At 44.4% G+C, this 17,484-nt stretch overlaps 1 protein-coding gene across 15 annotated transcripts in view; it reads right to left on the reverse strand.

Annotated features, from left to right (window-relative positions):
• Positions 1–17,484, reverse strand: part of LOC100195738 (calcium/calmodulin-dependent protein kinase type II subunit beta) — a 222,652-nt gene that overhangs the window by 185,007 nt on the left and 20,161 nt on the right. For all 15 annotated transcript variants that reach the window (XM_045695285.2, XM_045695280.2, XM_045695278.2 and 12 more), the window contains exons 3-5: positions 7,261–7,320; positions 4,971–5,025; positions 4,591–4,656 (exon numbers count right to left, since the gene is read on the reverse strand). In XM_045695285.2, coding sequence (XP_045551241.2) covers positions 4,591–4,656; positions 4,971–5,025; positions 7,261–7,320 — 181 coding nt within the window. The remainder of the gene's footprint in view (positions 1–4,590; positions 4,657–4,970; positions 5,026–7,260; positions 7,321–17,484) is intronic.

The following is a 17,484-nucleotide window of genomic DNA, read 5'->3' on the forward strand; positions in this document are numbered from 1 at the left end:
CGGCCCTGCCCCACACCGCCCCACTCTGCCCCATCCTGCCCTGACCTGTCGCTCTAATATTCAATAAATACAGTACATAACATCTGATTTGGAAGCCCAAAAATTCTAACAATGAGTAAGACATGAAGATTCCCCAAAAATTTGCAAAAGTCGCCCACGGATTGTGGTTGAATCTCTGTTTGAAATTAACTGCTGAACTGAGGGACCTTACAGATAATTGTATGTGTGGGGTAGAGAGATGAGGTAGTCTATAAAAAAATCATGTTAACCACACAGTGAGTCCATGCAAGTTATTACGTGACTTGTTAACTTATTACGTGACTTGTTAACTTATTACGTGACTTGCCATAACAAAGGGGTTGAATATTTATTGACTGTAGACATTTCATCTTTAAATGTTTAATTAATTTGTTAAAATGTCCAAAAACATAATTCCACTTTGACATTATGGGGTATTGTGTGTAGGCCAGTGACACAAAATCTCAATTTAATCAGTTTAAAATTCAGGTTGTAACACAACAAAATGTGGAAAAAGTCAAGGGGTGTGAATACTTTCTCAAGGCACTGTGTGTATGCATGTATGTACATATATATATGACCATGTGTATGTATATGTATATATACAGCACATTCGGAAAGTATTCAGACCCCTATATTTTTCCCACATTTTGTTACGTTACAGCCTTATTCTAAAATTGATTAAAATGTTTTTTCCCTCATCAAGCAACACGCTATACCCCATAATGACAAAGCAAAATCAGTATTTTAGAAATGTTTCCTAATGTATAAAAAATAAAACACTGAAATATTACATTTACATGAGTATTCAGACCCTTTACTCAGTACTTTGTTGAAGCACCTTTGGCAGCAATTACAAGCACGAGTCTTCTTGGGTATGATGGTACAAGCTTAGCACACCTGTATTTGGGGAGTTTCTCCCAGTATTCTCGGCAGATCCTCTCAACTTCAGTCAGGTTGGATGGGGAGCATCACTGAACAGCTATTTTCAGGTCTCTCCAGAGATGTTCGATCGGGTTCAAGTCTGGGCTCTGGCTGGGCCACTCAAGGACATTCAGAGACTTGTCCCGAGGCCCCTCCTGCATTGTCTTGTCTGTGTGATTAGGGTCATTGTCCTGTTGGAAGGTTAACCTTCGGCCCCTGTCTGAGGTCCTGAGCACTCTGTAGCAGGATTTCATCAAGGATCTCTCTGTACTTTGCTTTGTTCATCTTTCCCTCGATCCTGACTAGTCTCCCAGTCCCTGCCGCTGAAAAACATTGCCACAGCGTGATGCTGCCACCACCATGCTTCACCATAGGGATGGTGCCAGGTTTCTTCCAGACATGATGCTTGTAATTCAGGCCAAAGAATTCAATCTTGGTTTCATCAGACCAGAGAATTTTGTTTTTCATGGTCTGAGAGTCCTTTAGGTTATTTTTGGCAAACTCCAAGCGGGCTGTCATGTGCTTTTTACTGAGGAGTGGCTTCCGTCTGGCCACTCTACCATAAAGGCCTGATTGGTGGAGTCCGGCAGAGATGGCTGTCCTTCTGGAAGGTTCTCCCATCTCCACAGAGGAACTCTGGAGCTCTGTCAGAGTGACCATCAGGTTCTTGGTCACCTCCCTGACCAAGGTCCTTCTCCCCCATTTGCACAGTTTCGCCAGGCAGCCAGCTCTAGGAAGAGTCTTGGTGGTTCCAAACTTCTTCCATTTAAGAATGATGGAGGCCACTGTGTTCTTGGTGACCTTCAATGCTGCAGACCTTTTTTGTTACCCTTCCCTAGATCTGTGCCTCGACACAATCCTGTCTCGAAGCTCTATGGCTCAATTCCTTCAACCTCATGGCTTGATTTTTGCTCTGACATGCACAGTCAACTAGAGAGGTGTGTGCCTTTGCAAATCATGTCCAATCAATTTAATTTACCAAATGTAGATTCCAATCAAGTTGTAGTAACAACTCAAGGATGATCAATGGAAACAGGATGCACCTGAGCTCAATTTAGAGTCGCATAGAAAAGGGTTTGAATACTTATGTAAATAAGGTATTATTATTTAAAACAAAAATTATACATTTGAAAAAATGTCATTATGGGGTATTGTGTGTAGATTGATGAGGAAATTTATTTATTTTTTATTATAAAAAATATGAATAATAATTACCCCCTTTTTCTCCCCAATTTCGTGGTATCCAATTGGTAGTTACAGTCTTGTCTCATCGCTGCAACTCCCGTACGGACTCGGGAGAGGCGAAGGCCGAGAGCCGCGCGTCCCCCGAAACACAACCCAACCAAGCCGCACTGCTTCTTGACACAATGCCCACCTAACCCGGAAGCCAGTCACACCAATGTGTCGGAAGAAACACCGTACACCTGGCGACCGATTCTGGACTCGAATCCAGAATCTCCAGAATCTCACAGCTAGACATTCTGTCGCAAAATTTTGCTGCTAACCTTGTGCGACAGCAAGCCTTTTCCTTTTGGACAGAAATTGCTAGAATATGGAGAGTTATGAAGTTATGAAAACTGAAAACTGTTAAGTAACAAAATGTAGAAAAACGACAAATGCTAAAAAGTTAACATTTGAAACAGTGGCTAGGAAAACAAAACCAAAGCATGGCTTGCTGTCATAACTTGTCCATAGACTGCTTACAGGGTAAGCAAACCAAAATGTAATTTTGTAACTTTGAAGAACTTTAGCATTGACTGTGGGGGGATAAAATGAAAATCACCTTATAGCAGGAACAGCACCATTTAGTGGTCAGAACCTGGTAATATCAGGGTGTAGAATGGGACATAAACATAACAACTTAAATTACTAATTTCTCTGAACTGGGGGAAAACAACATCACCAAATTCAGATTTATTTACATAGGATGAAGAAACAATACTCAAAGCCACAGTTCCATACTACTTGTCAGACACAGAGAACTGATACTGTACACTCATTGTTGGGATGGGCTTGACGTGTAGTGTGGGGGTCCATGCGAGGCTTTTGACCATTCTTTGGAATCCTCATGTCTAATTCATTGTTAGAATTGTTTGGGGTCCAGATCGGATGTTATGTACTATATTTATTGAATATTATTATTGAATATTATTATTGAATATTATTGAATTTTGGGTGTAATGAATTAGCTTTATTTCTCAGAGATCAATTCTTTTTCAACAAAATAATTCTGCAGGAATGCTAATCTTATCTGTTTCGAAGTACAGCAACGATATCAGAACAATCTGAGATGGTGGGTGTCATGGCTTGATGAAATAACATGGAACGACCCAAGTGTGAAGGAGAAAGCACAAGCAAGCAAGAGAGAGAGAAAGCTAGGGAAAGAGAAAAAGAACGAGAAAGAGAAAAAAAGGGTCCGGATGGAAGAAGCAAAGGAGAGTGGGATAGCAAAAGGAGAACAAGAAAGGGAGATGGAGGGAGAAAGTGAGACAGAAAGGAGAGAGAATAAAAGGACAGAAGAGACAGGAAACATGGAACAGAGAGAGAAATAGAGGACAGAAGAGACAGGAAACATGGAACAGAGACAGACATAGAGGAGAGGGGAAAACAGAAAAAGAAAGGGAGGAAAACACACAGAGAGAGAGAGAGAGAGAGAGAGAGGTAGACAGACAGGTAGACAGAGAGATGTATTTTTGAGCCAGGTAGACAGATAGAGAGATGTATTTGTCAGCCAGGTAGAGGTATAAAGATGTACACTGCATGGCCAAAAGTATGTGGATACCTGCTCGTCGAATATCTCATTCCAAAATCATGGGCCTTAATATGGAGTTGGTCCCCCCCTTTGCTGCTATAACAGCCTCCACTCTTCTGGGAAGGCTTCCACTAGATGATGGAACATTGCTGCTGGGACTTGCTTCCATTCAGCCACAAGAGCATTAGTGATGTCGGGCACTTAACAGTTGGCACTATGCATTGGGGCAGGTAGCGTTGAACTGGCATCCCCCAAACCCAGATTTGTCCGTTGGACTGCCAGATGGTGATGCGTGATTCATCACTCCAGAGAACGCATTTCCATTGCTTCAGAGTCCAATGGCGATGAGCTTTACACCACTCCAGCCGACGCTTGGCAATGGGCATGGTGATCTTAGGCTTGTATGCGGCTGCTCTTGTGCTGACGTTCCAGAGACAGTTTGGACCTCGGTAGTGAGTGTTGCAACCGAGGACAGACAATTTTTACGCGCTGAATCAACACTCCATGGTCCTGTTCTGTAACCTTGTGTGGCCTACCACTTTGCGGCTGAGCCATTTCTGGTCCTAGATGTTCCCACTTCACAATAACAGCACTTACAGTTGACCGGGGCAGCTCTTGCAGGGCAGAAAATTTGACAAACTGACTTGTTGGAAAGGTGGCTGTCTATGACAGTGACACGTTGAAAAGCACTGAGCTCTTCAGTACTGGCTATTCTACTGCCAATGTTTGTCTATGGAGATTGCATGGCTGTGTGCTGTATTATATACACCTATCAGCAACGGGTGTGGCTGAAATACCTGAATCCACTCATTTGAAGGGGTGTGCATATACTTTTGGCCATGTAATGTAGTTGTCAGCCAGGTTGACAGAGGTAGACAGACAGATGTATTTCTTACCTGGCGTCAGCCTCACTGTAGTACTCTCTGGCTACGATGTCCTCAAACAACTCCCCTCCAGTCACCCTGCAAACCAATTAGAGACGAGCTCATTAGCCAATCAGAGAGCAGCTCATCTGAATTCTGCTCAGTCGGGGGGGGGGGGGGGGGGGGGGGGGGCACCTCTCGCTCCGGCTCGCTACACCAGGACCCCTGTCAACCCTCCTCTCTCTCTCTCTCTCTCATCCTCTCATCCCCCGTCCCAGTCGTTACCATGGAAACTAAAGCTAGTATGGCTAACGGGCTGAACCTCGGGTAAAAGGGAGAAGAGTGGTGTGTATTGTATGAGAGGATAGAGGGATGAAAAGGGTTTAAAGAGGTGGAGGAGATAAATAACTTACAAGTCAAACAGGAGGTAGTGGAATCCTTCCTCTGATATACTGTCATGGAGACGGACTGAAAGAGAGAGTGAGAGAGAGAGAGAGAGAGAGAGAGAGAGAGAGAGAGAGAGAGAGAGAGAGAGAAGCCATGGGAGGTCAAATCAAATCTCTACACATTCACATTTAGTAATTTACTGTAGCAGACATTCTTTTTCAGAGTGTCAATCGGTGCATTCAACTAAAGTAGCTAAAACAAGCACATATCACGATCAATGCAAGGAAAAACGTAAAAAACAATTGACGCTCTGATTTCAAACACATCATGGCATTTAAATTCAAGTGAACAAATGCATAAGGGAAGTAGTTTGAGGGTGGGGTGCTGCAGAAAATACATATTAGTCCTCTAATACAGGACTAGTAAAGGCCCAGTGCACTACTTTTGCGATATTTGAAAAACTAAATATATTTGAGAGTTTACCAGCATTTACCAGGACTACCGAGTCTGATAATTATCAGAGCAAGTTACAGTAGCGAGTGTATACATTTTCATACTGGTCCCACATGGGAATGGAACCCACAACCCTGGCATTTTCTACCAACTGAGCCACATCATCACAACACAACATCACATCATCATAATAAATCCATAATATAATCCATAAAAACATATAAATACATCACAACATCACATCATCATAATAAATCCATAATATAATCCATAAAAACATATAAATACATCACAACATCACATCATCATAATAAATCCATAATATAATCCATAAAAACATATAAATACATCACAACATCACATCATCATAATAAATCCATATTATAATCCATAAAAAAATATAACTACATCACAACATCATAATAAATCCATAATATAATCCATAAAAAAATATAAATACATCACATCACATCACATAACCACAAACCACTTGATGTCTCAATGTACTCAGTTAATGTATTGTGTTGTTTTATCTCCATGGTGATGGAAAGTCTACAGGTACTAACCCAGATGACCAGCCTATGTACAATACAGTAATATACATTTACATTATGTGGTTCGTAAGGATTGTAAATGAATACTGTACAAAAAGTGGTTGTTTTCCATTTTATTTTATCAAGACATTTTTTTAATTTGATGTGGATGTGTTGTGTCTTTGCCCATAACTTTGCACCTTTTGATGTAAATGTTTAAAAACAGGGTTTTGTTCTTTTCTGGATTCCATCAGAATGACAATCCCAGAGAAAGGGACAGGGAAACAACTCTTACAATTCCAACTATTGAATCTTGCAAAATACTGTTCTTAATTATACAACTATCTTTATTGACAAAGCAGAGATGCTGAACAAATAATGTGGGCCACGCTACAGATGTCTGGGTCCACTAACACCAGGAAAGGTCCGCTGCAGATTTAACAGGGACTGCTGCTGCATCCTCAGCACTGCTACGTCCCGCGGCTATGAATAAGGCTCAGAGAAACAGAGGAAGAGGAGTGCTTCTTTGACACTAGATCTGACGGACGGACAAGAGCTGTTTGTTCTGGTGATAACAAGGGATAAAAAGAGCTGTTTGTTCTGGTGATAACAAGGGATAGAGAATAACAAAATGAACAAGCAACAAGAAGAAGTGGGAACAATCAGGTAGTGTGAATACTGAAAAATCATTACGGGGCAAAAACTCCACGCCACGCATAGAAACATTAACAAGCCTTTAATTCATACTTGGCTAGTAACAATGCATGACAACGGAAGGAAGAATCTAAGTGGTCCGAGGCCAGACCCTGGATACTGAGCATGATATTCAATGTGGATTAGTCAAACAAGACAGAGATATCAAAACTTGGTGCCGCCTTATAGATTGAAGATTGAAGCTGCAGACTTTATAGCGCAGCACATAGATTTAAATCGATATATTGATACAGATGTAGGATCTTAATTTGAGCCAGTTTGCTACAGCAGAAAATAATCCTGCAGCAACAGGAAATGTGAATTATTATGTGGATTATAATTAATGAAAAACGTTGTAGTGGTCAATACATTTTTGTTAGTGCAAATCAAAAGAATCACTACAAGTTTGCATTTCCTGCTGTGCCAGAAAAGTCTCAGCAACAAAAAAGTGATCAAATTAAGATCCTACATCTGTATATATTAGATCGAAGATTGACGCAGTAGACTTAAGGTTATAATGCAGCATAGGCAGGTGTCATTGAGGCATAGGCAGGTGTCATTGAGGCATAGGCAGGTGTCATTGAGGCATAGGCAGGTGTCATTGTGATTGTGCGTTGTTTAGTTGAGAAAGACTCACCGATGTTGGAGTGCTTGAGCAGGCGACAGATACGGGCCTCTCTCTCTAGCTTCTGGTGGTCTGAGGAGGTAGAGACAGATAGAGAGATATTAGAAGTAGAGAGATAGATGGAGAGATACTAGAGGTAGAGAGACACATGGAGAGATATTAGAGGTAGCGACAGATGGAGAGATATATACAAGGCAAGAAGGGCATTCTATGCCATCAAAAGGAACGTAAAATTCAACATACCAATTAGGATCTGGCTAAAAATACTTGAATCAGTTATAGAACCCATTGCGCTTTATGGTTGTGAGGTCTGGGGTCCGCTCACCAACCAAAAATTCACAAAATGGGACAAACACCAAAATGAGACTGCATGCAGAATTCTCCAAAAATATCCTCCGTGTACAACGTAGAACACCAAATAATGCATGCAGAGCAGAATTAGGCTGATACCCACTCATTATCAAAATCCAGAAAAGAGCCGTTAAATTCTACAACCACCTAAGAGGAAGCTATTCCCAAAACTTCCATAACAAAGCCATCACCTACAGAGAGATGAACCTGGAGAAGAGTCCCCTAAGCAAGCTGGTCTTAGGGCTCTGTTCACAAAACACAAACACACCCCACAGAGCCCCAGGACAGCAGCACAATTAGACCCAACCAAATCATGAGAAAACAAAAAGATAATTACTTGACACATTGGAAAGAATTAACAAAAAAACAGAGCAAACTAGAATGCTATTTGGCCCTAAACAGAGAGTACACAGTGGCAAAATACCTGACCACTGTGACTGACCCAAACTTAAGGAAAGCTTTGACTATGTACAGACTCAGTGAGCATAGCCTTGCTATTGAGAAAGGCCGCCATAGGCAGACATGGTTCTCAAGAGAAGACAGGCTATGTGCACACTGCCCACAAAATGAGGTGGAAACTGAGCTGCACTTCCTAACCTCCTGCCCAATGTATGACCATATTAGAGACACATATTTCCCTCAGATTACACAGATCCACAAAGAATTTGAAAACAAACCCAATTTTGATAAACTCCCATATCTACTGGGTGAAATTCCACAGTGTGCCATCACAGCAGCAATATTTGTGACCTGTTGCCACAAGAAAAGGTCAACCAGTGAAGAACAAACACCATTGTAATACAACCCATATTTATGCTTATTTATTTTCCCTTTTGTACTTTAACCATTTGTACATTGTTACAACACTGTATATATACATAATATGACATTTGTAATGTCTTTATTCTTTTGAAACTTCTGTATGTGTAATGTTTACTGTTCATTTTTATTGTTTATTTCACTTTTGTATATTATCTACCTCACTTGCTTTGGCAATGTTAACACATTTCCCATGCCAATAAAGCCCCTTGAATTGAATTGATATTAGAGGTCGAGAGACACATGGAGAGATATTAGAGGTAGAGAGATAGATGGAGAAATATTAGAGGTAGAGACAGATGGAGAGATATTAGAGGTAGAGAGATAGATGGAGAGATATTAGAGGTAGAGACAGATGGAGAGATATTAGAGGTAGAGAGACACATGGAAAGATATTAGAGGTAGAGAGACAGATGGAGAGATATTGGAGGTAGAGAGATAGATGGAGAGATATTAGAGGTAGAGTGACACATGGAGAGATATTAGAGGTAGAGACACATGGAGAGATATTAGAGGTAGACATAGATGGAGAGATATTAGCGGTAGAGAGACAGATGGAGAGATATAGAGGTAGAGAGACAGATGGAGAGATATTAGAGGTAGAGAGATAGATGGAGAGATATTTGAGGTAGACACAGATGGAGAGATATTAGAGGTAGACAGATGGAGAGATATTTGAGGTAGACACAGATGGAGAGATATTAGAGGTAGACATAGATGGAGAGATATTAAAGGTAGAGAGACACATGGAGAGATATTAGAGGTAGAGAGACAGATGGAGAGATATTAGAGGTAGACATAGATGGAGAGATATTAGAGGTAGAGAGACACATGGAGAGATATTTGGGATCTGTATAGGCTCTGCACAATATCTTGTTCTAAATTATCTTTTCCTAACACATTTTGAAGTGGTCAGACCCCTTCTCCAAATAGTGTCCCATTGTGATGGGGTGAAAGAAGGTCATGCTCCCATGCTATCTGAATGGGGGAATAGTGACCCATTGTGATGCTAACTGAATGGGGGAATAGTGACCCATTGTAATGCTAACTGAATGGAGGAATAGTGACCCATTGTAATGCTAACTGAATGGAGGAATAGTGACCCATTGTAATGCTAACTGAATGGAGGAATAGTGACCCATTGTGATGCTAACTGAATGGGGGAATAGTGACCCATTGTAATGCTAACTGAATGGAGGAATAGTGACCCATTGTAATGCTAACTGAATGGAGGAATAGTGACCCATTGTGATGCTAACTGAATGGAGGAATAGTGACCCATTGTGATGCTAACTGAATGGGTAATAGTGACCCATTGTAATGCTAACTGAATGGAGGAATAGTGACCCATTGTGATGCTAACTGAATGGAGGAATAGTGACCCATTGTAATGGTAACTGAATGGGGGAATAGTGACCCATTGTGATGCTAACTGAATGGAGGAATAGTGACCCATTGTGATGCTAACTGAATGGGGAATAGTGACCCATTGTAATGCTAACTGAATGGAGGAATAGTGACCCATTGTGATGCTAACTGAATGGGGGAATAGTGACCCATTGTGATGCTAACTGAATGGGGGAATAGTGACCCATTGTGATGCTAACTGAATGGGGGAATAGTGACCCATTGTGATGCTAACTGAATGGGGGAATAAGCATTTTGGATGGGAAAAAACAACAGTCTATAAAAGCCTGATCCAGTTCCTCTCGAGGAGGCAGCTTTCCTGAGGTCCTGATCTAACTCTGTTCCAGAGGCAGAGTCAGCATTCTCCATTTTACCAACCTTGTATATGACTGTCTTAAGCTGTAGGTATGCTAAAAATGAAGAATCGCTCATACCAAAATCCGCCTTTAACAATCTGACCAACAGATGAAATACCGTGGCTATGCCAGAGTCTACTATTCAAAGTGTTTCCCCCAGTTGTAAACACGGGGTTATGCCAGATGGGACGGGATGGAACAGACAGACCTTTTACACCCAACCTTCTGTGCAGCATCTTAACTATGCTACATGAGAACATGATAATTCCACTGTCAAGGGCAGTAGCGGGGTTTGGGGCAGTACCACATTGATGACAGGTGAAACGGACCTGTGTTGTGACACTATCCTCTCCTCCAACCACTCCCAGCTGCAGAACTTAGACTGATTTGTAACCCACGTAAGGGGCTATCTTGAATTATATGACAAGTAGTAGAAGAATCCATCTGGGACACCCAGCCCACCTTTGAATCTAGGTACTGTCCATTTTGTGTACCCTATCCTTGGTTTCTGATTGTTCCATAATAGAACTGCAAGGAGAGGGTTTATACCTCCTTAAACCATGACTGTGGGACTTGGAGAGGGGATGGAAGAGATGACATAGGCTAGCCTAGCTAATACATTAGGTCCATTTAGGCTGAATAGCCTCTCCCTTACTCCAGTTGATCTTGTATCCTGAGAGGGAGCCAAAGGAGTCAATCATTGTTAAGACTGGCGGTAGGGAGATTTGCAGGGTTACTAAGGATGAGTAGGATGTCGTCAGCGTATAGATTCAATTTGAACTCATGTTCATAAACGCGCACACCTGGGACGGTCTCCTCAGCACGTATGGCACATGCCAGGGGGCTCTAAGGCTAAAATAAATAGGAGGGGACTAGCGGAGCGACCCTGTCGCACACCTCGGTGGAGACAAAATTAGTCAGGCACTCCACCATTCGTTTTGACAGATGAGACAAGGGCGCTGTATAATGATCCTGATCCAGCTAATGGGACCAAAGCCAAACTTGGTGAGTGGATGAAACAGGTGTGGATATTCTATCCTGTCAAAGGCCTTCTCGGCATCCAAGAATGCTGCTACAGCTGGAGTTTTAAATTCTTTGGGATAGGGGGCGGTATTTAGATGTCCGGATGCAAAGCGTGCCCAAAGTAAAACTGCCTGATACTCAGGCCCAGAAGCTAGGATATGCATATAATTGGATATAAAACACTCTAAAGTTTCTAAAACTGTTTGAATAATGTCTGTGAGTATAACAGAACTGATTTGGCAGGCAAAACCCCGAGCACAATCAATCCAGGGAAAAAATTTTTTTGAGGTCAATCTGTTTTCCATTGGTTTTCTATGGTAAACCCGTGTTAATAGAAATATGCTTGCAGTTCCTATAGCTTCCACTAGATGTCAACAGTCTTTAGAAATTGGTTTATGTTTTCTTTAGAGAAATTAAGAAGTACGGCTTTTCAGAATGAGGGTCCAGCCGAGTGACTCTACTGTTTTGATGCGTGCTCCAGGTCACGCGCTTCACGTTGTTTTTATCCGGTATTGAACACAGTTTATCTCGTCTTAAATGTTATTGATTATTTATGTTTAAAAATACCTAAAGTTGGATTAGGAAAGTTGTTTGAAATGTTTGGACAGCGTTTACAGGTAACTTATTAGATATTTTGTAGTCATGTTGGGCGAGTTGGAACCGGTGTTTTTCTGAATCAAACGCGCAAAATAAATGGACATTTGAGATATAACGACGGAATTAATCGAACGAAAGGACCATTTGTGATGTTTATGGGACATATTGGAGTGCCAACAGAAGAAGTTCTTCTAAGGTAAGGCATGAATTATATCATTATTTCTGAGTTTTGTGTCACGCCTGGCGGGTTGAAATCTGATTTTTATGAGTTGGTATGCTGGGCGCTGTCCTCAGATAATCGCATGGTTTGCTTTCGCCATAAAGCCTTTTCGAAATCTGACACGGTGACTAGATTAACAAGAAGTTAAGCTTTAATTTGGTGTATTGCACTTGTGAATGTATGAAAGTTAAATATTTCAAATATTTTGGGGGGAATTTCACGCTCTGCATTTTCACCGGATGTTGGCAAATCGATCCCGTTAACGGGATTTGATCCATAAGAAGTTTTTAAGCGAGTGAGCCTCGGACATGACATGAAACAGCCTACACATGTTATTCACAGAGAGACGACCTGGGATGAACCCAACCTGGTCTAGATTCATTGATGGGATTACCGTCTCTAAGCGTAAGGCGAGGGTCTTGGTTAATAGATTATAGTTGCTGTTCAACAGACTTAAGGGGCGGAAACGTCCACCTCTAAATGACCCTTACTAGGCTTGGATAGCAGAGATACTGTCACGATCGTCGTAATAACATTCGGGCCAAAGCGCAGCGTGATATGGGTTCCACATGTTTATTGAATGAAACGCACAAAAACAATAAAGCACGAACGAAATGTGAAGCAAATTATTAAGTGCTCACAGGCAACTACACATAAACAAGATCCCACCAAACACAGTGGGGAAATGTCTGCCTAAATATGATCCCCAATCAGAGACAATGAAAAACAGCTGCCTCTGATTGGGAACCATACCAGGCCAACATAGAAATAAACAACCTAGATTACTCACCCTAGTCACACCCCAACCTAACCAACATAGAGAATAAAAAGGCTCTCTATGATCAGGGCGTGACAGTAACCCACCCCCCCCCCCCCCCCCCCCCCAACCAAATGTGCGGACTACGGCCGCAAAACCTGAAGCTCTGGACTGTGAACCGTCGCCGGAAGCTCTGGACTGTGAATGCGCACTGGAGGCCTAGTCCATGGAGCCGGTGCAGGGGGCACCGGACTGGTGACACACACTTCAGGACGAGTGCGTGGAGCAGGCACAGGACGTACCGGACTGAGGAGGTGCACTGTAGGCCTGATGCATGGGACCGGCACAGGTTGCACCGGACTGGTGACATGCTCTTCAGGGCGAGTGCGAGGAGCTGGCACAGGACGTACTGAGCTGTGGAGGCGCACTGGAGACCTGGTGCGTAGAGCCGGCACAAATTGTACCGGAATGATGACACACTTCGCACGGCGAGTGCGGGGAGCTGGCACAGGACGTACTGGGCTGTAGAGGCACACTGGAGACCTGGTACGTAGAGCCGGCACAAATTGTACCGGAACGATGACACACTTCGCACGGCGAGTGCTGTGAGCTGGCACAGGACGTACTGGGCTGTGGAGGCGCACTGGAGACCTGGAGCGTGGAGCCGGCACACATGGTACCGGACAGATGACACGCTCCTCAAGGCGAGTGCTGTGAGCTGGCACAGGACGTACTGGGCTGTGGAGGCGTACTGGAGACCTGGTGCGTGGAGCCGGCACAGATTTTACCAGACTGATAGCACGCTCCTCAGGACGAGTACGGAGAGCTGACTCAGATGGCATCAAACTGATAACACGCTCCTTAGGGCAAATGTCGTGCATCATACACCAACACAAGAACTCTCTCCTTTCTCTCTCCTCCAATTTCTCCATCAACTCACTGACTGGCTCTGGTTCACTCCTCGGCTCCGCCAACCACCCCGTGTGCCCCCCCCCCCCCCCCCAAGAAAAATTTTGGGGCTGTTTTTTTGCGCTTTCATTGTGGCCACGAACCCCGGCGTCATCGCTGACCTCCCTTATCTCCTTGCGTCTGCTTCCAAGGAAGGCTTTCGTGTCCCTCCTTGATCTCCTCCCAAGCCCAGGATACCTTTTCCTCCTGGGCACGCTGCTTGGTCCTGGTTTGGTGGGATCTTCTGTCACGATCGTTGTAATAACATTCGGACCAAAGCGCAGCGTGATATGGGTTCCACATGTTTACTGAATGAAACGCACAAAAGAACAATAAAGAACAAACGAAACGTGAAGCAAATGAAGTGCTCACAGGCAACTACACTTAAACAAGATCCCACAAAACACAGTGGGGAAATGTCTGCCTAAATATGATCCCCAATCAGAGACAATGAAAAACAGTTGCCTCTGATTGGGAACCATACCAGGCCAACATAGAAATAAAACAACCTAGATAACCCACCCTAGTCACACCCCGACCTAACCAAAATAGAGAATAAAAAGGCTCTCTATGGTCAGGGCGTGACAGAGATAGTGGTTCAACACATGGACGGGGGCATAGATTCGGACTCTAGTGCTTCGTCAAATAATTTCAGAAGGATTGGAGACCGCTGTTTTTTTTAAGCATTTGTAGGTTTCAATACCCAAGCCGTCATCGCCAGGCGTTTTCCCAGAGGACATTTTCATAATTGCGTTGTCAATTTCTAACTGGTTGATCGGGAAGTCCAAACCAACTTTATCCACTAGATTGCCTGTGGGAAGGTCAAAGCTCTTAAAGAACAGTCGCTGTCACCTGCTGTACTCTCTGACCAATGCAATGTGGCAGAGAATTGTCTGAAAACTGATTCATTCTGTTGGCATCACATTGAAATACTCCCTTACTATCTCTAATGGCTGGAATCTGCAGTTGCTTCTCCATCTGCTTTAATGTATGCGCTAACATCCCCCCTGTCCCCTGCCCCCTGCCCCCTGCCCCCTACCCCCTGCCCCCTGCCCCCTACCCCCTACTCCCTGCCCCCTGCCCCCTGCCCCCTACCCCCTGCCCCCTGCCCCCTAATCCCTGCCCCCTGCCCTCTACCCCCTACCCCCTGGCCCCTACCCCCTGCCTCCTGCCCCATGCCCTCTGCCCCCTGCCCCCTACCCCCTGCCCCCTGCCCCCTACCCCCTGCCCTCTACTATGCATGGTCACTATGAATATTGGTATTGGTATCAATAACATTCTGAATCAGGTTAGAGGACATAAGAATACAGTCGATCCTGGAGTAAGAATTGTGGGCTTTCGAGTAGAAGGTGTATTCCCTTTTCATCTGGATTAACCAGACGCCACACATCTGAAAGAGGCGTGAAATAATTCCACCATTGCTGCTGCAGCAGGCCTGTCTGAGGGAAGGCGGGCACCAGAACGGTCTAGTAAGGGACTGTAAACCCAAAAATGAAAGTCCCCGCCCATGACTATGGGACCCTGAAACAAGTTAGATATCGCAGGCACCAAGGAAGAGAGGAAGGTGGTATGTGAAGTATTAGGTGCATGTACATTTATCAGGGTACACTTGTCATTCTGTAACCATCCTGAGGCTATCACACGTCCACCATCCTGAGGCTATCACACGTCCACCATCCTGAGGCTATCACACGTCCACCATCCTGAGGCTATCACACGTCCACCATCCTGAGGCTATCACACGTCCACCATCCTGAGGCTATCACACATCCACCATCCTGAGGCTATCACACATCCACCATCCTGGCCATCCTGGTCAATATGCAAGTTAGAAGGTTTGAAAGACATTCTTTTTTGCAATTAGAATGCTGACACCCTTAGAACCCTTGCCACCTGGGGAGGAGAACACTGGACCCACCCATATCTTAATCTTAGATTATTGCCACATCACAATTAAGAGACTTTAAATGCACCAGAATTATATACCTCTTACGTGTATTCTGAATTCTGTTACAATTCCAACTCACAAGTCTTATCATAATTTACTATGCTGTCCTTAGTGGAAATGGTATTCATTTAGTTCATTAGTTTCCCATCACCTACATGACCTTAAGACTTGTTTGCTGTATAAACGAGGTGAGTTGTGGCTCCACTTCGATGTCATAAACCAATGCCCAAAACAATATACAGACACTTGGATGTCAGCATCTCTTTAGTACAAAGACAACAGATCCACTAGGGAGGGAGGGAGGGAGGGAGGGAGGGAGGGAGGCAGGGAGGGAGGGAGTCAGGCAGGCAGGCAGGCAGGCAGGCAGGCAGGCAGGCAGGCAGGCAGGCAGGCAGGCAGGCAGGCAGGCAGGCAGGCAGGCAGGGAGGGAGGGAGGCAGGCAGGCAGGGAGGGAGGGAGGCAGGGAGGCAAGCAGGGAGGTAGAGAGGCAGGGAGGGAGGCAGGGAGACAGGGAGGGAGGGGTGGAGAGACGGAGGGGTGGAGAGAGGGAGGGGTGGAGAGAGGGAGGGGTGGAGAGAGGGAGAGAGGGAGGGGTGGAGAGAGGGAGAGAGGGAGAGAGGGAGGGGTGGAGAGAGGGAGGGATGGAGAGAGGGAGGGGTAGAGAGAGGGAGGGGTGGAGAGAGGGAGGGGTGGAGAGAGGGAGGGGTGGAGAGAGGGAGAGAGGGAGGGGTGGAGAGAGGGAGGGGTGAAGAAAGGGAGGGGTGGAGAGAGAGAGGGAGAGAGGGAGGGGTGGAGAGAGGGAGGGGTGGAGAGAGGGAGGGTTGGAGAGAGAGAGGGAGGCAGACATAATAATAATTTTAACAGATTGGAGGGGACACAATGTAGACTGGCTAGCGACTGACTAACTGCCATGGAATGCCTGTTGGAGATCATCACTGTTACATAAGCCTGTACCATACACGAACAACACACACACAGAAAACAACACACACACACACAGCAGGGTGTATGTGAACGCACACTATGCAGAGCACAGAGGGTTACACACATACACACACATGGTCACATGCACACAGACACACACACACACACACACACACACACACACACACACACACACACACACACACACACACACACACACACACACACACACACACACACGCGCGCACACACACACACACACACACACACACACACACATAGAAGAGTGACAGTGAAGAGAGTACCTAGTGATTACATGTTCTAAAGATGAGGGGAGAGCGATGGAGGAGGGAGAGAGGAGAGAGAGGACAGTGTTTACATTACGAAAACAAACTGCTGTCTGAGGACAAAGACAACACTGATTACTATTGTTGTCTCCTACCTCCAACTCTCTTCCTCCTCTCTCCCTTTCTTTCCCACTCTCCATTCCTCCCAACTCTCACCTCTCTCTTCATCCATACAATTTATACTGTCTCTCTAACCCCTTTATTTCCCTCATACTCTTGCCTTGTTTTCTGAAATATCTCTCTCCATAGTTCTTTACCTCTCCCCCACCCCCCCCTCTTGTTTATTCCACGGCCTTCCACAGACCATTAAATCCCAGTGTTATTTCACTCAAGGCAAACTCCAAACAATTGGCCAGCCTACTGGCCCTCATTTGAATATTACCCTACACCCTCAACTGTCTCCATCACATTCACAACTAATTCAGATAGCAACAGTCACTTTGCAATAGTCCAGACATATAGGGTATATTTCAATAGTCAAATATGACTTCCTTTCTTTGTCTGTCTTTCATCTGCACTGACGTGAAGGAACTAGACTG

This window comes from Salmo salar, chromosome 15, assembly GCF_965601325.2.
Source record: "Salmo salar chromosome 15, fSalSal1, whole genome shotgun sequence".
NCBI classification, from domain to species: domain Eukaryota; kingdom Metazoa; phylum Chordata; class Actinopteri; order Salmoniformes; family Salmonidae; genus Salmo; species Salmo salar.